Source organism: Sprattus sprattus (assembly GCF_963457725.1).
Source record: "Sprattus sprattus genome assembly, chromosome: 11".
NCBI lineage: Eukaryota > Metazoa > Chordata > Actinopteri > Clupeiformes > Clupeidae > Sprattus > Sprattus sprattus.
This window is the reverse complement of record NC_137909.1, coordinates 17,333,618-17,357,792: the sequence shown is the minus strand read 5'-3', so window position 1 is coordinate 17,357,792 and position 24,175 is coordinate 17,333,618. Positions and strand designations below refer to the sequence as shown.

Below are 24,175 nucleotides of genomic sequence, written 5' to 3'. Positions count from 1 at the left end.
TTCAGATAACATTACAGGAACAAGGTTTGAACTGTTTTGTGTTTATATGTTGGCAAGTGAACAAACAAGAAACAAATACTTTGGTATATTTATCCACTGTGTTTGTGGATAAACCATTATTTTTAAACATGATAAATGGATTTAATGACTTTTTTTACTTCAATACCGACAAATATTTAGGATTGTACCGATGTCTATGAACCAGAAGTTCAGTCATGGTAAGTAGCCTGTCAGTGCACCTTTTCTTTCAGGTAAAAGGCCTTTAAACACAAATATAATCTGTTCATAAACTGTAGTTAACAGCAACTGGATAAGACGCTGTTCAACTCCAGAACAAGTTGCGTCTTTTCAATAGAAATGCAAACACTAAGATTGCCCTCTGTGAGGTTAAAAGGACAGCTGCAAAACAAACAGTAAAACAGCAAGAATGTCACAAAAAGAAGTATCTATGGAAAACAACAATGTTTTTAAAAGCATTTGTTCCTGAAATTCCCCTTCTACTTTCCTCTGCTGACCTGGGGACAGAAAGTTGGTGAACTGGTTGTCAAGTTGCTAAACGAGCCTCTCAGTTTCGTCCTCTGGCTCTGACATCCAGTGGCTTTCAGCCACCAGAAGTACCACAGTTCAAAATCACGTCAGAAACCATAATAATGTGATTGGTTTCAACTCTGATAAACGGGTAACCTACTCTCAACTTATATGTGTATTGAAAACTATCCTTGGCCTCACATTGACTATTTTCGTTTCTGGTTCTCTACTTTCAATCTCCAAGCCTTCTACACAATGGTGGTCAGGTGACCTCCACGTGGAGCCTAACCACAACTGTCCATGGAACAAGCAGATGAGAGTTTCTTCTACCACATGAAGCATTCAGGTCCCTTGCTTTTAAATCCACATACACAAAACGGTTTGCAGAAAATTATCAAATTCTATGTTTAACCATTGTGACAAGACAAAAGGTCTTGATTGTTGATCAAGCTGTGCTCTGTCTCGTAAGACAATGGAGGAGGCTTTTTGCTTTAAGAGATGGTTTCACAGAACCAACATCTGGCCTGTCATTATACCTGCCTATTTTATAGGCATCATGCAGGCAGACCAGTTGAAGCACATCTAGCATTCTCTGTCTAACAATAGAAATGGATAGATAGAGAAAAACTAAAAGTGAACAGCTGGAATGGAAATAACATTGAGGACACTGTCTCTGTAAATCATTCCTGGACTTTTTTACATTAGGAAAAGCATTTCCTTACCCCCTGCTGTTATGATGTATGCCTCCATTTCTCTGAGTGGAATGTATGTGAATATTATTACAGATTAATGGAACATTTTGAAATGGCTGCCATAACACTCGTGTTATCAAAAGTTGACACCTCAAGACCATTACAAGCCCCTCTGCTCCATGTTAATGACGGACAATTCCTTCTGTGTGTAGAATGTGCTGCACACAATATCATTATGGTGGCGTAATGGTGTAATATATTGCATAAGCACAATCCATCGAAGTAGAAGTTGCACTAAAAATGATGTATTATAAAAAAACACACAAATAATTTGACTACTCGCAAGGGGGCCCTAGAAATGCCAGTGGAGGATATTAACCTATGCTGCTATATAATTTATGAACGATAATCAATTTTTACTCAGTTGCCTGATGTAAGGCATTGATCTGATTTCTTTCTGTGGCCGAAGTGTATGTTTCACGTCTGGCTGTGTAACAGAGGATTTGACATAAATGAACATGTGCATAGACTTGGCTGCATTCCAATGGTCACTCTATTGCTTAAGTCACAGGCGTTAGAAGGTATCCATGACATAGAATGAGGAGAAAGGAATTAACCTCTTTGTGAACTTTAATGTTATGCCATAAGTAAATAAAAAGAATATTTTTTTTAACATTTACCTCCAACTGTCCAAAACAATTGCATCATGCACGCGCACACACACACACACACACACACACACACACACACACACACACACACACACACACACACATCACTATAAGGAGACCGACCTGCTGTCCATCCACTGTTTTGGAGTAAGGCCTTGCTGAAAACTGGCAGTCCTCAGAGTCTATGGGGATGACTAGCGGAGGGGATGGGAGCAGCTCGACTGGCCCCTGGCTGAAGTTGCCTGTCTCCCCAGCCCTTCGGCCATCCTTCACTGATTCTCTGAGGTTGATCACAGAGTCCCTGATGTTGGTGATAATCTCGTTGTTCTCAGCAAGCAGTCTTTCCAGACGATCGATTTTGTCCTGCAGGACAGACAGCTGCCCCTGAAAAGGGTAAAAATTTGGGTTGGTTGTGTAATTGGATCAATTCACTCTACTCTCATTAAATAAATACACCACACACAAAGGATGGAAAAGGGCAGAGGGTGCTGAATCATCTGCAACCTTCTTCACTTGCTGATGTGGGACTATATTTCCCCCCATGCCTAGTGTTGGCTATCATCAGGGTTGAATAACTTGCCACATGGACGTTCTGTTTTTTTACATCCAAAACGTTCAACATTTCAGCCTCATTTAACACAATGACCAATTACCTTGCTACTTTTTTTCGTTTTCATGCTTTAGAGTAGAATATAATGTTACATATATTCCAAAAGCTCAAGAGAGATGTTACAAATGAAGTTCTGTAACATACAGCGTTACATTTTGACAGCTTTAAACTTGGCTGGTATCACGTCAATTGTGAAGGAAATGACGACAAGAAAGGCTGGGCGCTGTGAAAGCTGACAATTCACTGTTCAGCCCGAAACGCAGGGTATATCGCTCAGTTTTGGGATTAAAGAGTTGCCTACAGTCGATTTAACTGAGAAGCACAATGATACAATATGTTAAATAGTAGCCTTATTGCTTTGTGGTAGCCAAGGATTAATTACATATTCATCATTGTCGCGTGTATTTAACGCTTCATTAGCTACATTGTAGCCTTGTCAGAGATCTGACAGGAAGACTGCAACAGGTCGTGTTCTTTGTCTTGTGCACTTAAGAAAATGTACTACTCTGCACGCGAGTATCACCAACATATGTTATGTTTTAACCTCAGAGATTATATTTATATTTCATAAGGACTTTTTAAAAGTTTGGTAGGTTATGAATCAACACTTACAGTTTGCAACCGATCCATTCCACTGCTTGGATTTTTGGTATGGTCTAATTGTAGATGATCCAGCATTAAGTATAGTGAGATTATAACCACAAAAAATAGGGCACTGCCAAAAACAGTGAATTGTCTGCTCAGCCGCATCTTCCTGTTCAATGGAAGTTGGATATCCTTCGTGAACTCGCAAAGAAGTCACTATACGTTTAAGATCATAAAAGTCATACACACAGCCTGCAGTCCCAACGATAATTTGTATATTGGGCTACACTAGCCCACTTAAACTTGATTCCGTCAAAAGGTAAAGAGATCAGTGAAAATGAACATCTGGGGTGTTATTTTCTGTTTCTCTGCGCAGTCCTGTCCAACTGAAAGCTTTTCATATTCGTCGCTCCACTGTAAAGCTGAAAAGCCCATCTGAACATAACAAAATCAACGGCAAAGGAACCGCAGTCCTCAAAGTTTTGTCGATGCGGAAGAGTTTGTGTGATTCAGCAAACTGTAGGGTAATGTCCCACACACACACACACAACTAATGACCCTGCCCCCTCCGGTGTTAGTTTTGTTTTACATGGACTGAGGAAGTGCAGCAAGGTAAGCATGTGCGCCGCCTACCGATTAACAACTTCGAATGTAGGCAACCAGGTAAAAACTCTCGCTCCATTTAAATTCATCACACAGTCGTGTCCAGTGGTCGTCTCCTCAAGCACTGGAGATGTCAGGTAGTGCAAATGTCCTCATTTGACAGACGACGTGAGATAACATTAGTTCAAAGCTGAGTTTGTGGCATCTTCGGTCCTTGCGTGTTGTTACCGACGAATATGTGACACTTGCTAAACTCATCCGTCTCTCTCTCACGCATGCAACGACCTAACATTCACCAGATGTTCAAGTTTCAATCACAACCAGAGGCTTACAGTAGCCTGCTGCCAACCGCACAGCACAAATCAACAGCATACGCTGTCCCTCTTCAGAGTATCGACAAAACAATTTTTAGTTGTTATATCCTCTTCTTCTGCTCGTGTTCGTGAATCGTTCACCTGGATGGTGTGACATTCAAAATAGCTTCAGCACACTCTGGGGGTGAGTACTTGTGTATAAACGTGGGGCTGAAAGTCTCGTTTCGACTACTTCGCTCAATAATTTTCCGTCGCAAATACCCTGCCACACGATTCCAGATGCAGCGTATGAGCTTCCCCTACTCTGAGTACGAGTACGCAATAAAAAAAAATAGATCGGTGAATGTGTACGCCTCTTCTCCTGACATCATTTCGTGACGTAAAGTTAGGGTCCATTTCCAAATATTACTCCAAACGTTTACGAGATCTTTTTGATTCGAAGGTCATTTGAAAACGAAAGTCTATCGATGAGAAACTTGTATTTGCATAATTAAGTAAAAAAAAAAACCTCCACTGGACTGAATTTGGCATGATTATTGCCGGCTGATTATTGCTACACTCAGTGTAGGGCAGGGAGTTTTCATCAGTTGCGTGGATGGCTTCATCAGCCATGCAGTCAACTCTAAGGTTTGATACTGATTGACTCCACTAGAGTTAGATGCAATGAGAGTTTTGATGTTTCAGTATGTATATAGACATCAATCGAAGAAGTAAAACATATTTTTCTTTTTAGTCTCATTAAGAGCTGCATGAGTCTTGGTAGTCACTCTGATCAGCTAAAAACAGTCCATTTGATAATAGAAAAGTTATTGTCCACATCAAGCACAAGTCATGCTGTCTGAGGCAAAAGGGCAGATAAAAACACTAGCAATTTTTGAGTCAATCAAAGAAGCCTATAAGGACATGGTTGAAAGTCATCTGAAAAATATCCTATGACACACAAAGACCTAAGATGAAGAAAATGAGGACGAAGAAAGCAAATACATTGGAAACCAGAAGGACAGCAGGTTGATATCCATTCTGTTCTAATGAACGATGTCAGACACAAGGGTAGAGTTTTACAGGAGAACAAATAATAGCAACAGACAGAACCAGTCTGGAAGTAACAGTTGATTGGATCCCCAGAGTGGAACAGACCCACCTCAGTCAAAGGTCACGTCCACCTCTTCATCAGACTTACTGTTTCCATAGAACTAATAATCAGATCAGAAGTGTCTTCTAAGGGCACCACCAAGAGGAGAAAAGGTTCCAAAAGGTTAAAGTTTCATGTAGTCCCCATGTAATTTCTTCAGCTGGTCATGAATGCATAATAATATACTGGATTTAAAATCAAAAGGAAAATGACTCACCCTCCCCAAGATGGCAATATATTCATCTGACCAATTTAGTGACTGTAACTTTAACACTAATACGTTTGAAATAATATCCATATCTTTAGTTTCATGTTTACGTCTGTGGAATTCGGGGATGCTGAAAGAAACCAGACAGCCCAGTCAGAATAGCCAAATTACTTCTTTTCATTAGGCCGTTTGCAAATAAATGTTTTAAAATGTTTTTACTGATGCATAGTGACAATACAACAACACGGAGAACATCATACATTATATTGGTATAGCAGTACATTAAAACATACACAGACAAATGATAATGAACAATGACAACAGAGAAAAAAACAAAGAGGAAAGAAATAATTATCCTTAACAACCGTGTGAAGTTTACAACACATTCCAAAGGACTACCCTTTGGAATGTGTTGTCACAGGGTTATCATAATAAAAGAGGAAATCCTTTGCAGTAAGGGAATACAGTAATTAAAAAAGATGATTATTTAAGTCATTTTGCAAATAACTTGCAATCAGTGAGGATGATAAGTGTGTGAATATGATGTGTGATAGACAATGTGATTTAGGCAGATAATGTCCAATGTGAACATATAACAGGTAAAGGATAATGTGCATACACTGCAAGACAAGAGGTTCTCTCAAGCCATCACTTTAAGTAGCCTACATATAGAAACATAATCCATTAGGGTCATTCATAGTTGCTGCATGTATATGTTTAGTGAAAAATTAAGCAAGTTGCAGGTATAACTTGGCATTTAATCCAGTACACGAAAGTGGGTTCTTGTAATTCTTCATAAAACGTAGGCTATACTTCTAGCAAACAAAAGCCTGTCTGTCCTCAACTGAGTTAACTAGGGCTGAAAAGCTTTCTTGAGAGCTTAACATAGCTGTAACTGATAACATAACAGGTTCCAAGAGGGTTTATAAAAAGTCGTTATGTAATTGTTCTACCTGTTATGGGTTCTGCATGGGTAAGAGAAGAACCCAGTGCCCAAGATTTATATTATGATTAATCACCTGTATGCTACAGAATCACTACTAGATAGAGTCCTGTTAATTAGGCTACTATGCGAGTCAGAGCTTCAGCATAGTGGGCTGACACCTGGGTCGTTTAAACATTGCTCAGAATAAAAGGAAATTATGTTAGTTCTAGAAATGTTGTTGCGCTTAGTATACTTTGTTGGAGGGAATAGCATACTCAAAAGTAAACCATCATCTGAGGTAGGCCGGCATCTGAGTTCCATGTAATGAAGTTCAGGGGAAGGCACTGCTCACTAGTGATGTAGATACTTAAACATTACGTCTGTTAAGAAGTGTGTGTTTGAAAAGAGTATGATCTCATATCTTTTTTTGACAGGCACTTAAAAATAGCACGATTGTTGTTATCTTCATTATTTCCGAACATCTTTATTACCTCCTACAATAAGATAAAGCCCTTTATGCATGTTGGCTTGTTCATAAAATAAACATTCTCGTTTTTATTTTGGTGATGTAGGAAAAGCTTAATGAAGACTGTAAACGGTGATTTGTTGCATTTTCTTCTCCTGTGAGTGATGACATTCTGCCTGGCTGTCAGCTAATGTGTGAACTGTACACGTGGTATAGCCCAGTCTTTTTTATCTCTACAACAGATTATGATACCGCGGCCTGATTGGTCAAAATCCGTCATATGACCCTGATGTTTGACTGTGACGCTGACAGCTCTGTATATCCTTAGCAAGCTAGCTAGCCGAATCCCCGGACGTACGTAAAAAGGATCTGGATATTGACACAGCTTAACGTTTGCTCATATAAATGATAGCTAGATAAACAGGTCATTTGCGAAACACATTCATGATTGCATGGAGAAGTCTGCTGTAATGGCTCTCTCTCGGCTCGTCTAGGTAATGTATTTTTGTTTTTGTATGCCAGCCTTTCTTGTTTGGTAACAAATGATAACCAGACAGTTAGCTATCAACACTGGCCAAGCTAACTGGCTACCATAGTTTGCTAGGCCCTTTTACCAAGTTTGACTTTGTCTGCTGTGAGTTGTTTTTCTTTTTATATTTACTGCATCCAGTCGATGGGATTGCACTCAAATGTTTGCTTATTTGGCTTTTGGCATCAAATCCCGTCTGCCCTTCGAGTGCACAATAGTAAAACGAGGAACAATGGGCCCTGTGTGTTTGTAGTCAGCCATGTCATGACAGACAGACTCGGCCAGTGTTTGCAACCTAGCTAACCAAAGCGTCTATGCAGCAAGTTAAAGTCTAATTTCTACCGAGGAAGCAGATTGCTGTCTTCTCCAGAGAATGTGCGAAGACTAAGACATGTTGACACCGACAACTAACTTACGAATTGCATACAGAAGACCCGCAGAATTAATCGGCACTAATTAGATCTGCTGGGGAGTGACTGGTTGCCACATTTAGCTGTCGTAACTTCGTTACGTGTTAAGCTAACAAGAGCTTTGTGCTGATCAACACTTCATCTTTTTCATTTAGTATCATATACTAGCCCATGTCGTCTGATGGCTACTAGCTAATGTTGTCTCCAGCTGTTGTGACTCGGTGTCTTGGCCATTCAGCTGCATTTTTCTTTTGGTGCATAATGGCGTTAGCGTTAAAAAACATGACTCACTGCCTGAAGGCAATTGAATGTTCATCAGTAGCAATACCAGCCAATTTACTAGTCTTTGCACCGCAATTAATGCAGTGACTTCCAATACAGGAAATTGTTAAAGTATGTATAGTAGCATGACTTATCGAATGTGTTTTCCCTGAGTTAAGGACATGCGCGGTAGAAAGTTATCTTCAAGCATGGACAGGTCGGGTCAAAAAGGTCTGATAAGTTAGATCATATTTTGCATTGTTAGGGGAAAGAACAAGGAACCTGTCTAACATCATAGCAATAATCTTGGACCTAATTTTGCCTCTTACTCTTTTGCACTTCATTGTCTTAAATGTAGAACCTACATGCCCTGAGTTTGTTGGTCTCTGGGGTTAACTTTGCTTGATGTCTGTTTTTCCTGCTGCTCTCACCTTCACCCCTTCCTCCCCTTCCCTTCCCAAGTTATGGGTCAGGAAGCAGGCAAGTCTGTCTGGCCCAAACCAGCTGGCGGCTATCAGACCATCACAGGAAGGAGGTACGGCAGGAGGCACGCGTACGTCACTTTCCGGCCGACCTCCTCCAAATGCAGAGTCTCGTCTACTGAGGACAGACAAGAAATGGAGATGAACAGCGTTGAAGGCGAACGCTCCTTAAGTGTGTATAGTGCATTTATCCCCAAAGCACATTGAAGCTAGACAAATTACCATTGCACAACAGGGACTTGACTACAGCACTTACCTTAAGACACCTGCAGTGGAATTCCATTGTGCTCAATGATCCAGATATTCATCTTTCTTGTCAGGTCCACAAGGAAATAGAACACCGATTGATACGTTCTAACAGCGTAATGTTTTCAGAGGTGTTTCGCGCAAAGTGCAGCTTTGGTTTCACCTACTCAGAAATTCCACAATTAACAACAACAACAAGACTATCTGTCAATACACTTTTGGCAGTAAAGAATGCACATGGGATCAGACTTGACAAATCGCTTAGCTTGGCAGCCTAGCATTTGTTTGTTTGTTTTAAAACTTTGTTTAATATTTGTGCAAATTTTAACTGATAATTTGTTGACTTGTCTGTAATGTATGTTGAAGTGGAGCCCCCTCATTAGTTTGGTATGAAGCTACAGTAAATGGACTCCGAAATCTGACACAGGGGGTGCAACAGCCCTGAAGAAATTGTTTTGTGGGCCATCACTCTCTGTGAGGTTCATTCATCTTAGTTTGTAGGTGTTGACGGACGACAGCCCGTAGGAGTTGCAGATACCCCTGATGTAGCTTCATTATACAAATGATCTGGGAAACATTGTGGAGCAGGCAAATGGTTTTGATGTGGCGTGGTGGTGTTTGCATAAATTCAAAAGACCTTCATAAATAACACATATTAGATGTTCACGAACGCAAAAAAATAAATCATTATTATACATCCTTGAGATTAATGAAGGACTCATAAATCCCTGAAGGATCTTTAAAAAGTTAGAAAAGCAATCAGTCACAGCTACCCTAAATGACTTCTCTGACAGAAAGATGAAATCCTTGAATTTCACTTTCACTAAGATGCTTTGGTCTTGTGTTTTCATCTGCTTTCACCACGATGTAGTGCAAATGGATCCCTTTCACCTTCATTTCTGCAGCTAAAATGAAGGCTGATTGATGGAGGCCTAAGATCCCGTAGACATTCCTGCCACCCCCCCCCCTCTGTTTTACCATCCTGGTGAAATGTTTTGCGATTTCAAATATTTACTGGCATACCTTTTGACAGTTGTTAAAGCAGTTGTAATTTAGTCTGGAGGTATGTTATTCTAAAGATTGCTTGTTCCTTTTTTTTAATTCTCTGCAGCCACAAAGGGGAACATCTCCTCAATGCTGCAGGCCATCTTCCCCGTCACCACCAATTCTGTCCACCCGGAGCTGACCTCAAAGTCCAGCAAGGAGGCCCACAGCAGGAAGCAGTTATCGGGCCGGGGGGGCATGGAGATGTCCTCTGGCATCCACTGCAAGAAGCTCAAGAGCGAATGTGCCGTGGCTCCGGAGCCAGAGCCAAGGGTGCGGGGCGCGGAGGCCAGTGCTTGGCCTCTGCCAGAAGAGGAGGACGAGAGGGACACAGTGTCCCCCAACCCGAGCACGCTCAGCTTTGTTAACATTGACTCCTACGAGCCAGATAGCAGTGGTGCTGAGGAGGAAGATGACGACGAAGACGACGAGCTGGACGACTCGGGTGCAGACTCTGATCCATCGGGTGGCCTGCAGAGGCGTCTGGACAGCATGATCAATGACCTGGGCAAGGATTTTGACTACCTGAACGGCCTGCACTCGTACCTGCGTACCAGACTGGGTGCCAACGGTGAGACAGACGCCGCCTCGTCCTCCTCGCAGGACGCGGGCAGCGGCAGGGACTCGGCAGAAAGTGCCCCGGAGGAGCCGTCGCCCGTGGCTCCCGCATGGACTTGCCATCACTCGAACTGTGAAAGTGTTTGCACGTCCTCTGCAGACTTTGAGATGGACAGATGCGGGGCGGGGGCTGCGAAGGGGTCAGAAGTGGGGTCACTTAAGGGCACGGAGAACGCAATGGACGTTCGGGGGTTTGCTGCCGATACTACCACCACCACCGCTGCTGTTGCTGCTGCCGACACGGAGATGGTGGTCCGGCCCAAAATCCGCAAGCAGACGAGCGAGACGCTCCTCGAGAAAAAGAGGTCTTCCTCTTCCTCTTCCTCTGCACAGGCTGAGGAGGTGCTGCCGTTTGCAAGTGGTGGTGGTGGTACCGCCACAAGAAGTGCTGGGCGGGTGAAGTGTGGCTCAGCACCACCGTTCTTCCTGACTCAGACAGAGCGGCCTGGCGCGGCTTTCCTCTTCGACCTTCCAAAGCCGGAGCGCTGCCGTGGGGGGAGCACGCAGGCGACTCGGAGCCTGGAGAGTGATGTAAGGAGGAGCCGGACTACGATCGGCGACGAGGATGACGAAGACGACTTCTGGGAAGACCTGGAGGAGTTCAGTGAGAAATGCGCCTCAGCCCGGAAGGGAGATGACAGGTAGGTTATTTGCAGACTAATATTCTCTCATGCGGAGTGTGTGTTCCGCATTGTCAAGTTGTCCCTCTTAAGGTACTTTTATTTTAAGACTCAAACTGGGTCTGCTTTCTGCTAGTTTGATAAACAAGCGTCGTTGCTAGGGAGCTGTCTCCATTTGCACGTCTTCTGTTTACATGCTCACCCTCAACTGAACTATACAAGGCCCCCTATGTGACCTGTATTTCTACCCCTCTGTAATTGCGCTCCTGGCCTTGGTGTTGATGGTACACATGCTTGACCGTGTTAGGCCCAGACAGTCATTCCTATGACATGCACTACTTTGTCCATAACTCAATAGCTGACTGACTAACCTAAGCTGTTATGCACTACAAACTACCACTATTACTACTTGTGTTTTTGCCTTTTTTGACTTGCTCTTTAAATGTGTTTGAAAAGAAAGCTGTTCCATTGAGGAGTTTGCCTGGGGATTCAGGGCTGATGGAGATGATGCCCATTGATGTGGTTGAGGGGCATGTAGTGAGGGCGCGGAGTCGGCCCTGTGCCTTCTGTTTGTGCTTTCTTAGGCCCAGGGCACATGACTAGAGGTGGCAAAGGTAACCCTTGCCGCCCACAGCCACACTGTTTGTCACTTAAGGCTCCCGGGCTAAGCAGATTAGCTCCCCACCTTCGAACTGGACTCACGTGTGTGTGCTTGTGTCCACCCCGGATGTGTGTGTGTGCGGAGGGGGGATGGGGTTGTTTAAGAGTGTGTTATGCACCTTTTGTGTTCTCAGCACATTTGGGTAAGTATTGCCTTGCATTTAAACTTTAAACTCGGAACATATTTGCATGTGTTTCTCTGTATGTGGGTTTTTTTTTTTCCTGTGTGTATGATTTTGTACAAATTTGTGTGTTTGCGTGTTGGTAATCGAGTGTTCGTGCTTGGTAATGTCCTGTGTGAGGGCATGTTTTGCTCTGAAGCCTTTTGAGCACAGTGTCCTGTGTGTTTCAGCTCTGAGTGCAGCGAGGGTGAGTGGTCGGCGTCGTGGGCCTCCGACTCGGGCGTGGAGCCGGAGCGGCGCTCCAGTGAGGAGAGCTGGGAGACATTGCCCTGGCTGGACGAGCTGCCGGCTGGAGACGACGAGCAGGAGGCCGGGGCTCAGACCTCCACACAGGCCCCCGCCACAGACCAGTGAGCACCGCACCGTACCGCACCGCACAGCATACAACACAGTACACAACTCGCAGCACAGCAAAATGCTGTTCATCACATTACACTGTATTCCATTACAGTAGATTCCATTACCGTCACATTATCACCCTAATGCACGCACTTGTGTCCACACACACACACACACACACACACACACACAATAACCTGCTCCTCAGAGGCCTGTATGTATGCATGCATGCACGCACACGCACATCACATATGATTCTCCAGTCTTAACATTTAGCAAATAGCACGCCGTATGAAGCCAGCTCAGTATTGACCGGCTTTCCCCGCTAACATACACATTAATATGATACACATCACAGCACAGTGTTCATTAGCCTTGTGGGCAGCAAAGTATTGGTTGACCCTGCCACACACACACACACACACACACACGCACACACACACACGCCACTAATCTGGTTTATCACACATTACAGCACATCACTGCCTAGCATTGCTACATCTTACATCACAGACCTGTGGGTCCAGCTGCAGTCTGGGGGAAGCAGACTTCCTGTCGCACACGGTAGACACCAATGCACACGCATCACTGCCCACAGCACCCCTGACACGCCTCAACACAGTACCACTCTGCATTACGTTTCCTTCATTTGCACATTATAGTTTAGGCTCTATAATGAAGTAAAAGTGTGTTTTTAGATGGATAGATTTCACTTGTTGTGTGCTCTTCCCATATACGGTACTTTCCTGTTTAACACGTGAATGCAGTGAAAGGTCCAGCTGAATGAGCCAGTCAGTGTGTACAGTACACTACTGGATTTTAGTACGATTACAAATATGTTTGAACAATTTAGAAATGAGACTGACTAAAAATGTGTATGCACTATGGAGACACAGATACCTTGCTCGGGGCACTCAAGGATAGCAACAGATTACATGTAGGCTACTTAGTTGCTGTCCACCACTGATTAGATTACAGCAGCGGTGTTCAGTAGTGTTTGTGTTTAAACCCAATGCACAGGACATCCTATAGCTCTGAGGAGCATGGTCTGTGGTGCTTTACATTGCAAAGCAAAAACTTCAATGTAAAAGACATGAGTTATTTGTCTGGGAAGTCCCGCCCCTCTACATCCGGCCAATTTGATTTTGCCTCCAGAATCGGTCTGGCAAAGTGTGTGTACCAGGTTTGTTCAGAACTGCAAGGATCCTTGGAGCCAATCACAAACTGGCTATTGGCTACCTAGCTATGACCTGGCGCGCCATTGGCGAATTTAAGCTAACCACGACTATGTAACAAAATAGGTGTGTTGAACAGATTTCAAACACCTATAACAAATATCAGTTTATTGCGTTTACATGAGCACTAGAAAAACCAGATAGTCTAACTACAAAACCCGATAATAATCTGTTTTTATAGTGTGCATCTAAACGCTCTCAATGATTCAATTGAAAACTAGATGCAAAGTACGTCACCTGTAGCCTTGGTCTGATTGGTTAAAGGAGTGTCCAATTATGTGACTGAAGTGGACCGCCATTGCGTAGTTCGCCAGACTAACTGAGCAAATGAAATGCAGTGAAGGGGGCGGGGAATTCCCAGACTAATGAGTTATAGTATTGTTGCTAGACCAGCAGAAGCAGCCATTTTATTGGTGGGATAGAGGAGTTAAGTCATTGAAGTATTGCAACCGTGAGAACACTTTCGCGCAGCTGTCGTGACTTCATTAATGTGGGGTGAAAAGGTTGCCCCGGTTCTTTTTTGCGTCAATGCTTTGTGATATATTTGTCATTGAAATGGTTTGTTTTAACAGATTTACTTTTGGCTCATAACCTTTTCCAAATCAGCCTGTCAATCAGCCAAGTTAATTTTAGGTATACACAAGATAAGATGTTAAAGCCCATAGGCTATTGGTTCGTGACTCCCTACAGTGGCCATACCCCTCACTGACACATGCAAGCACTCTTACCTAAGTATTATAACAACAGGCTGCACTACAATCGTCACACTGTTACTTAGTTAACCTCAACTCGTTTTTTCTCAGAACTAACATGTTAATTATTTTTCAAACCTGATTATGTGTAGTGACCCTTGGTCAAGCTAGTTTTACAGCCAGGCTGAATGTGTATAGCCGTACACAACTTGCAGCTTCCGTCTTCACCCACCCACTGACAGATTCTGCAGAGTTGGGAGGACATCATAAGTGGCTTTATGTTGTTAGCATCCACAGCCCACAATAGCTCTCAAGCTGATCTTCCTCTTCTCAACATTATGCCAGTTCATCCATTGCCCTTGCCCTTCTTCCTCATGCACAAAGCTTGTTACCATCTGCCTCCTCTCCGAAAATGTAGCCTTATATCCATGCTTTCCAACAGTCACCTAACCCAAAATCTGCTCTGCCACTCCGTTCATGCCCAATGATGTCCCTATGCTGTGATGTGCCTTGTGCATGTTGAACCGCTTCTTGAGGATTCTATGCCTTCCTTGTTTTCACTGTTTGAGTAGTGTTCTTGACTGCAGGATCCTTTGCCTGTATCAAACTCATCCATCCAAAGCTACAGTACTTAGAAAACATGGCATCCCAAGCTATTTCCTTACTGCTTTAGTCATGATTCTCTCAAATTTCTCCACCTTTGAAATGGCAACTTAATGCACAGTCAAAGGCCACCTTAAGTGTGGCAAAAGCCCAAACGGCAAGCACTAAAATTTTAATTATTTAGGCAAGAAGGTCTTATCAAGGTGTTGATAGCCTTACCTAATACTCTAAGCTCTGTCCTTGCTCACTTCGCGTGGAATTGTACCACTTGCCGAAGCTCTTGGGATTGTCTGCAATAGAAGGCATCACATTACCATCAATAGGTTTCACTAAATATACTGTGTCTGCGTCTGAATGCGTGTTTATTTTAAGGTCTGTGCTGTATACCGCTAATGCAAATTCAAGAGTCTGCTTGCTTTTATCTATTTTTGTCATCACCTCCCTGCATAAGACAACTCCAAGGTATAATTGAATGAAGGAACTTAGGAATGAACCTGTGTCTGAAGCCTGAATTCTGGTATGTTCTGCAGAGACCAGGCTCCTCTTGAGGAGGGCGAGATCCCGTGGCTGATGTACAACGAGGAGACGGGCAGCAGCAGCGACGAGGAGCCAGATGGCATCAGCCACTTTGTGCACCCCGGCCTCTTCATCCTGGACGGCAACAACAACCTGGAGGACGACTCCAGCGTCAGCGAGGACCTGGACACAGAGTGGAGGTCTGTTTTGTGGACACACATGCCGGGAGCTTGTCTTGACATGCTTATGAGCTTAAAGAATTGATGAGTCATTCATTGACTACCTGAAGGAGTATTAACTTGGATTTCCATTATTAAGTTGTTTAATTCTGTGCTGAATTGGCTATAAACATTGACCTAAATGCACACACACACACACACACACACACACACACACACATATTTACAGATACTTTCTGTTGAGTAATGCTGAGCGTTCCCCATGGTTGCCAGGTTGTTGAATGACTTTGGCGAGGGCTTCGGCATGGCTCAGGCCATGTCTTATGTGGACCCCCAGCTGCTCACCTACATGGCGTTGGAGGAGAGGCTTGCCCAGGCTATGGAGGTAGGACTGTCGGCTGACACGGCAGAGCTTTTTTGTCAGCACTTGAAGGATTGAACATCAAACGGGTTTAGGAACATTGAGTGTACGTTGTCACTCATTCACCTTAAGATTTCGTTCATAATTCTTTGCATTTTTTTCTCTTTATAAGTATTTAAACAGAACTCAGAGACAAATGTCATGAACATGTACATTCTTACACAGTGAGCGCAGACTTATTTGCGGGGCTTTTCAGAATGAAACTAATACAGTAGAAACATTAAGGCAGTTGACACTGGTAGTTTGGGACAGACCACTGCGGTAAGTCCCAGAAAAAACATGGCATCTGTACTCTACAGCTCTTCTGTGTAAGTAAAGTGGTCAATTAAACATGGAGCCCCACGCAAATGGATTTGAACACACACAAGCTTGCACATTAATGTAGAAGACAAGAGTGGCATATGCATAAAGCGTCAATCCATCCACAACCAAAGTGTTATTTATTACTAATTCAACTTTATTTGGTCTGTAACATCAGAGGGACTGTATTTTATTGTTTTGTATTGGGCTGTGTTGTATATGGGGCATAACGGTAATAACACTGGTCTCTGGGCGGTGATTGCAGGCAGCGTTGGCTCACCTGGAGTCCCTTGCCATCGAGGTGGAGCAGGCCCACCCACCTGCCACTGAGCAAATCATTGAGTGCCTGCCGCAGATCACAGTCGACGACGACCACACTGGTAGGCGCAGCCCTTTTTACCAGTCTCTCCAGAAACTTAGTTCTCTCTCTCTCTCTCGCTCATACAAACACACACACACTCTCTCTCTCTCTCTTGCTCACACTCTCTCTTTCTCTTTCTCGCTCACACTCTCTGTCTCTCTCTCTTTCTCTCTCTTGCTCACACACACACATACTCTCTCTCTCGCTCACACACACTCTCTTTTTCTCTCTCTCTCTCTCTCTCACCGACCCACCCACTTTCTTGCCCTCTCACTCGGACTGTCACTCTCCCTAAAGCTAAGTCAGGTGTTTTATCACAACATTATGCTCTGTAATTGGAAACATATGAAGCTGAAATATAATTCAAAGTAATACTCAGTCACCTAATAACAACCTGCCAGCGTTATATCTCGTTATAGCTCTAGCTGGAAAATCTGGTCCAGAAAAGAACCCTTCCAAAGTTTGGGCCGAGGAACGTTAAATTCAAGAGTTTGACTCTGGGAGGGACCATGCAAAGCTAGGTCGGATAAATAGGTAAAAAGTTACACCGAACAGTAGGTGAGGTATGAAATCTCAATCCATATGGAAATTCCAGGTTCATATTCACGTTTTTTTTTTTTTTCTTCTTCCACGAAAAGGATATGATGTCATGATGAGGAATAAGGTATGCGAGAAGCGTCTGCATGTGCACAGCCGGAGTGCTTTATAAATCTCAGAGGGAAATGCATTTTCAGACGCTAAAGTTTATAGCACACGGTGCACAGTCTGTTCACCTCTATAAATCAGGCGACTGGCTAAATTGCCTCCATTTCGGCTCCAAAGGCTTCAAATGAATGATTCAAGGTGAGCGACTGCGCTTTCGGATGAAGGAGAGTTTGGTTGGGCACTGAATGGGCGGAGGAGGAGGATGAGGAGGAGGAGGAGGAAGGGGCCTTTTTCTCTCTATTTCCATCACTTCTGTCTTGCTAATTTACTTTCTCTGCCACCTCCCCTCTCCCTTCCTGGTTTTTGTTTTCCTCTTTGTCCATTTGGCTTTTCCTGCACTCATTTTCCCCACTTCCCCTCTATATGTCCATGTCTCTCTTTCTTCATCTGTCTGTCTCTCTCTCTTGCTCTGTCTGTCTGTCTCTGTTTGTCTGTCATTCATCCTCTGTGTTGTGATGTGCAGGCCAGGAGCAGTGCTGTGCCATCTGCTGCTGTGAGTACGTCAATGGAGAGATTGCAACCCAGCTGCCGTGCCACCACATGTTCCACAAGCTCTGTGTCACCCTCTGGCTCAGGAAGGTCAGTTGTGTGTGTGTGTGTGTGTGTGTGTGTGTGTGTGAGAGACACAGAGATGGACACGGGCAGAGAAAGGGCCACAGGGCCAGGATATAATGCAGCTAAACCACATCTGATGATGGCAAGCTTAATCAGTGTAATTATAGTGCGGATGGATTCAATTACCGCCGCCCGCTACCATCACTGGCAATACAGTGCCTTGCAGTGCTACTCTAGAATGCCTTCAGGCACAGTGAGTCTTTGAGGTTTGCTATATGTTGTTCCTCCAGAACCGTTTTTTGCACATTTTGGTGATGTTCTGTGTTCTGCTCTTTGTTCTCCAGTCAGGGACCTGTCCAGTGTGCCGTCACGTGCTGACCCCTGCCCAGGCTGAGCACCCTGTCCACACGTCCTTCACATCCGAGCAGGACGGTCCACCGTCCAACCACAGCGCGGGAGGAACGCGATGAACCAGGGGGTGGTGATGGGGGTTGGGGGAGATGCACTTGCTCTCACACTGAAGCCGCTTCTTTGTGAATGTTGGGAGGATTTTCATGATACATTATCAAGGATGGTCAGAGGCCAGTCACGGTCCCCTGATCACTCATCTCTTCTTCTTTTTTTTTTTTTTTCTTTCTCCCATGTTTCAGTTAAAGCATGGGTGACCAATCTGCAGTTGTTCTGTGAAGGAAGATGACAACCACATGTATTCTTAGCACCCTTAAAATTCAGCTTTTGTTCCTTGAAATGTAAAAAAAATAAAAGTATGGAGATATTGTCATTTGAGCTTTTGATTAACATCTGATTTTTACATGTGTTAGAGGAAAAAAAAAAAAAAAAAACACTGCAAGACAGCAAAGCAGTGCTTATGATGTTACCGCAATGTCTGTTTCAATTCCTGTATCATTTCAGAAATCCAGCACGAAATAAACACGATAGTGGGAATCACTCGGTGCGTGCCGTTTTGTATTCCCCCACCCCCCCCAAAGAACCTTATCAAAGTTGGTGCTATTTGGAAGGTTTAAATGGAAAATCCCTCCTCCCCTCTTTCAACAAGGTCATGCAAACACTTTTTAATCATTCTGTCTATTCAGTTTAAATCCATACCATGAATGCATTTGTATGTATTGAAAGTATTTTTGTAAGGTGGTCTCATGACCTTCACTGATAGATTTTTGGTGGGTCATGGCAATTGTGAATAACATCATGACCGAAGACACATGTGGAAGGAACAATGTCATCACATCAAGCAGAGGTAAATCCATTTGCTTTCTACATAGGGCTACCACCACCACACAATACGTCTTCAGGTGAAGTGTTGATAAGCAGTGGAAGGCAATGTATAAGAAGAGGGAGCCATTCAGTGGCTTTATAGTCCTCATCATAGAATCAATCAGTATGGTATTGGATTTCACCCCTCCAACTGGAGTTCACGGCAAGGTTGAAGTGGAGCATTCAAAGGAATGTCAGGCCTTCAACACCAGCCTGGAAAAGGGACTGGCTTCCATATTAACAAGATGGACTTCATTGCTTTTCAGCAGCTCATGAATTGTGAATGTACGTCATGCCTACAGACCGCCAAATATTGAATTGTAATCAACATCAACGTAATTGCATAAATGACATGGCACACGTGAGCAACTTAATGACCTAAAAGAAATGAGTGACATTTGTGTGAGGAGAAATCATTATCGGGGCCTTCAGAGTGATTGGGATGGCCATGGAGAAGAAAAGAGAGAACAGTATGAGGTGTCAGAACAAGATCACGCGTTTAGCGTAGTGGTAGTGTCCTTAAACTCAACTTTGTGCAATGTTAACCATGTTACTGTATTCCTATGGCTCAATGGGAAGCGCTTCTTACAGGGCAGGGTGCCAACTACATCCCAAGATCATCTCGAGATCAATACTTCTGTATCGGTCAGTCGCTTCGGATTAAAGTGTCTGCTTAATGAAGACATGTAATTGGGTGTGGCTGATCTATCCGGCATGTACGGGCACAAATCAGAAAAAACTAAGACCGATTTATTATTCTTACAACAAAAATAAATATTAAAACACCGACAAATTTTGAAAGAGCCAAGAAAAACATTTATTGCAAGTGTACAGTATAAACATGAACAAACATGGTCACCATGGCAGACATGCCCATTTTCAGAGCTGTAACAGGAAAGGTCGAGATTTACGAAAACAGAAATGAATACAATTTTAGTTCAGAAAGAAAGTGATTGATTCAAATAGGAGCCAATTCGACAAGGTTGGTTCACTTTGAACAAAGAATTGCATTATTACATTTTGTGAATATACATCAATTCTTTTAAGTCCAGTGTATTCTCTTTTTTAGGAATGATTTGAAGTAATTGGGCTGTATATGAAACGGTATTTTGACTAGTGTGAGTCATCTTTGTGTCATTTTATGTTTTCTCTGTTTTTCGGCCAAAAGTGCAATCAAATATATAAGGTCTCTACTGTGGACATAAATATTCCAGCTCTTTAAATTAATCTTTTAAATTTCAAATAGAAATGAGGAAAAGAGGAATCTCGGAAATACACATACTTAAAATATGCCTAGGAGTATATATTTGAATAATTCAGAACGAGAAATTCGTACTGAATGGTGAAGTTCAAACAATAATTGGACATTCAGGCCCTGGAAAGATCAGAAATTCACAAATCTACTAGAACATGACCTGTGCACCAAGATTTGGCCAATGCTATAATTTGTGTCTTAAAAAAGAATCGGGGTTATAAACTAGAGAAACTAAAATGTGTGTATGCTTTCAGTCAGACAGAAACACGAAGAGAGAGAGATACAACCACTGTGACGCCTTTAAATCTATATGGGGTACAACAAATACTGGCAAATACTTTTATACACTGACAGCAGGAGTTATGGCAAATAATACAAAAGCAATGATAAAAGGCTAAGAATACCATTTAAGTATTTCAAATAAATAAAATGAAAAAGGAAAAACAACCTACAGGCAGAATTTTATTTTGAGTTAAGATGAGCTGACTCACCCAGTAGTGTTAATGCAAGGTCAAGACTTATTCTGAATTTGAATGTTTTTGAAAAATTCTTCAGTTTTTGTGTTTGGAAATTGACACACTAGATTAAATCATGGCTGCACTTTACAGTAGTTACAGGAATGTTGTGGAACTATAAATTGTGGGTTCTGACAGGAACTCTCCATCTCTGCATAGATATCCATGCTGTTGAACCAAACAAATGATACAGGGAAACACTTCCCTGATGCCATGATATGAGCACCTGTTACTACATGAAACGTGTACATATTCACACTACTGTCAGTTTACAACAAAGAAAATGTTTTTTCGTTTCTCTTTGTGAAGCACATTATTGGAGGCAACAGGTTTTACGTATAAATGTTTAGAGAAAAAGTTATAACATTCTTTTCTGCTAAGTATTAGAAAAAAAAAACAACAACTGAACAACTAATAAAATGGAAAACAGTAAAGAATCTACAAGGTATTTACAAAATACAGAGGAAATTAAGTTTAGAGTAAACCTTTGAGGAGAGAGAGAGAGAGAGACAGAGAAAACAAAAAATCAGTCCACTAACCTCATGTGAATGGAGCTATTTATGTGACTTGGAAATTCAAGGAAGTCTCTTAGAAAGACACACTTGGGAAGGGTGCACAGATGGCCCGTCAGAGTTTGGCTAATAAAAGACAAGGACAAAATGGCACCTGGGTAGTTCTTGGAACGTTACCCCATCATGATATATTTGACAAAAAACAGATGGTCATGTAATACTTGTCAATTAAGAGGATGCTTGTGATGGAAATATTATTTCCCAAACAGAACAAAAACAACAGGTTTACACTTAGATTTCACAAAATATGAAATTAAAAGGTTTAAAATTTTGGTCTTGTACACCAAGGACAAACAATCCTTGGCGGGAACAGGACTTGTACATTAACATATAGAAAACATATAGCCTGCCCTGCAATAAGGAAGTGGCTTTGGTCACTAGACTCTGAGCAGTTTCTTATGGTGAAACAAATCCGGTGCAATTTGGACACGGCACACTGCATTATCTTATGACCTTAATGGAGATTTCATGTAGTTTACATCAACTGATAATGGCGGAGGTTGATAATGAGGCTTGATCAACATTTACTTTGGATGAGAATTCAAAGAGAAAAGGCTAAAAAAAAAAAAAAACAGGTAAACTTAAATACTTGTATTTTCACATGAAGACCTGCAACGTACGACTATCTGAAAGTGTGACTTGCTTTGTGTTTAAGGCGCCAAGCTGCAGTTTGACGTGGTAAAGATCGTACAAAAGGAATTGCACTCAAAACCTACTGTGAGTTTTTCTCAGCTCACACCTTTGGAGTGCTTACACCCCTGGGAACAGACACTGGAATAACTTTAAGGAAAGTCGAAGCTTCATGTGAACACACACAAAACAACCAATGCAGGCCAAAGTCGGCTCAGCTAACCTCTACAGATTATCATGCTGTCCATGTTTTACCAACTGTAGCTGGCGAGCACTTGGAAGTAAGGAAGCTCTCACAGCCTGGTCTTTGAACAGCCATTTATTTAAGGGGTCTGCTAATATGACCAAATGCTGCAAATGAAGCATGACATTAACCCATTAGTACCGCTAGTACTGGGTGTCCATGGAAGGGCATAAAGGGCCCCCATGATTCATTTTAATCTACATCCTCCTATCTCCCCTGTGATGATGATTCTCATGATTCACAGGGAGTGAGAGTCTCCCTGCAGTAGACTACAAGGTCTTACTAGCACATTTTATGTGAGCTAAGAGACCTTGGCTGCTGTAAATGGGACATTCAGAACATTTGGTGCTGAAGAAGCCTGTTCAGTGATGGAGTGTTCAAATATTGAAATGTTTCCCACACAGAGCCAAACTGATCCACTGAGCTTAGTGTTGCACGTGGCAGAGGATGAATGAGTAAGAATCAATGAAGGGCAAGTTTTAAAAAGAAAATATTAAAGGTTCCATCTTTTCTGTGACATTTCCTTTTTGAAAATCCTAACAAAGAGGATACATTCGCCCCCCTAAAACGGCCTTAAATACAAAAATGCCTAACCACAAAACAATCAGTAACATGCCTTACATTCATCAGACTTTGTTGCACTTACTTTCTCCATGATCATGAAGACAAATTGGAGATGGATTCTATGAGGTCAGAAAATTGAGAACTGTTCTTCTAACAGTAAGAAACTGGGAATACTGGAGGATGCAATCCTACTTGGGGAAAACCTGAAAGTTGTCCTGAATTTTATACACCCATGCATCACAAGATGAGGATTGATGAACATCCTATGATCTATGAAACATCCTGCGATTGACCTTGGTTAAAAAAAAATAATAAGGCAAATGACCTTACAAAATTATAAAATTACAAAACCTTATCAAAAATACTGTAATTCTGGACATGAACAGGGCTATATGTGACAAGAGACCTCCTTGAAAATGGCTCAAGACAGCTGTTGCATAGGAAAATTTCACACAGTGATTATGTAACAAACAAACCAAACAAAAACAAAACAAAAAAATGTAATAGTGTTGTTGAGGCCGAAACATTCTAGATGTTTCACATGCTGGATAGGAAGCACCTGGGTATCACACCTGGGCTGGATTGTAGCCCCTTACCACCTACCCACTTAACCCACTCCCCATCCCAACCCAGCGCCCCCTCATATGCCCCTGGGCTACTTCTTCTTGATTGAGGCCAGCTCCTTCTGAATGTCGGCAAACTTGGGCCGGTTCTCGGGCTTGTACTCCCAGCAACGCTGCATGATCTTGTAAACCTCCTCCGGGCATTTCTGCGGGCAGGACATTCTGTAGCCTGTATCAACAAGAGAAACAAACGAGGAGGAAGAGAGAGAGAGAGAGAGAAAACAAAAAAATCAGTCCACTAACCTCATGTGAATGGAGCTATTTATGTGACTCGGAAATTTAAGGAAGTCTCTTAGAAAGAGAGAGAAGGTAAAATTATTTGTGTGAATTATTATAATGGAGTGCACTTGGGCCTGCAGATAAAAATAGCTTTGATACAGCTAAACACAGCTGCTTCCTGAGCTAGAAATGGTCCCTGTGTGTGTGTGTGTGTGTTTGAGAGAGAGACAACAGGAGAGATTGATTAACAGACTGTATAAATATGAGTTTGTCTGCATTTCCTCATGTTTTCCAGCTCATTTTCTGCTCTGAATCAAACACACAGGTAATAATCTCGCCACACTGTGCCTACAGTCCCTCCACCACCTTCCAACTTCCCTGGCTATGTCTCCCAGTCACCTGATTTTTAATGAGGCTACAATGCACCATCTCAAATTCATTTCACTCTGCACGGAATGAACCATGACCAGTTAAAACGCCTTCAGCTCATCACTAATGACCATATGTGCCATCCCCATCCATTAGCAAAACTCACAGTGAGAAATGACACTGGCCTACGACTTCACTGAGTGATGGATGGTTGTACTAA

General features: G+C 42.6%; 3 protein-coding genes across 4 annotated transcripts in view; 1 reads left to right on the top strand and 2 right to left on the bottom strand.

Annotated features, from left to right (window-relative positions):
* man2a1 (mannosidase, alpha, class 2A, member 1) overlaps positions 1-3,596 on the bottom strand; it is a 46,675-nt gene extending 43,079 nt beyond the window's left edge. Inside the window, exons 1-2 of the mRNA XM_080847243.1 lie at positions 3,114-3,596; positions 2,015-2,275 (exon numbers count right to left, since the gene is read on the bottom strand). Of these exons, the coding sequence (XP_080703369.1) occupies positions 2,015-2,275; positions 3,114-3,251 (399 nt within the window). The 5' untranslated portion in view covers positions 3,252-3,596. The remainder of the gene's footprint in view (positions 1-2,014; positions 2,276-3,113) is intronic.
* A 3,503-nt stretch (positions 3,597-7,099) lies between these two features.
* pja2 (praja ring finger ubiquitin ligase 2) lies at positions 7,100-18,233 on the top strand. Of its 2 annotated transcripts, XM_080846930.1 has the most exons (9): positions 7,104-7,228; positions 8,397-8,588; positions 9,774-10,965; positions 11,957-12,136; positions 15,186-15,371; positions 15,624-15,735; positions 16,337-16,451; positions 17,601-17,716; positions 18,037-18,233. In XM_080846930.1, the coding sequence occupies exons 2-9, from the start codon at positions 8,399-8,401 to the stop codon at positions 18,160-18,162; spliced, it is 2,217 nt and encodes a 738-aa protein (XP_080703056.1). In that variant the 5' UTR covers positions 7,104-7,228; positions 8,397-8,398; the 3' UTR covers positions 18,163-18,233. The 2 variants fall into 2 exon arrangements, with proteins under 2 accessions (XP_080703057.1, XP_080703056.1); XM_080846931.1 differs by lacking the exon at positions 8,397-8,588 and having other exon boundaries at positions 7,100-7,228.
* Positions 18,234-19,794: 1,561 nt separating this feature from the next.
* The window catches only part of fer (fer (fps/fes related) tyrosine kinase), a 32,892-nt gene continuing 28,511 nt past the window's right edge, over positions 19,795-24,175 (bottom strand). Inside the window, exon 19 of the mRNA XM_080848076.1 lies at positions 19,795-23,536. Within this exon, the coding sequence (XP_080704202.1) occupies positions 23,400-23,536 (137 nt within the window). The 3' untranslated portion in view covers positions 19,795-23,399. The remainder of the gene's footprint in view (positions 23,537-24,175) is intronic.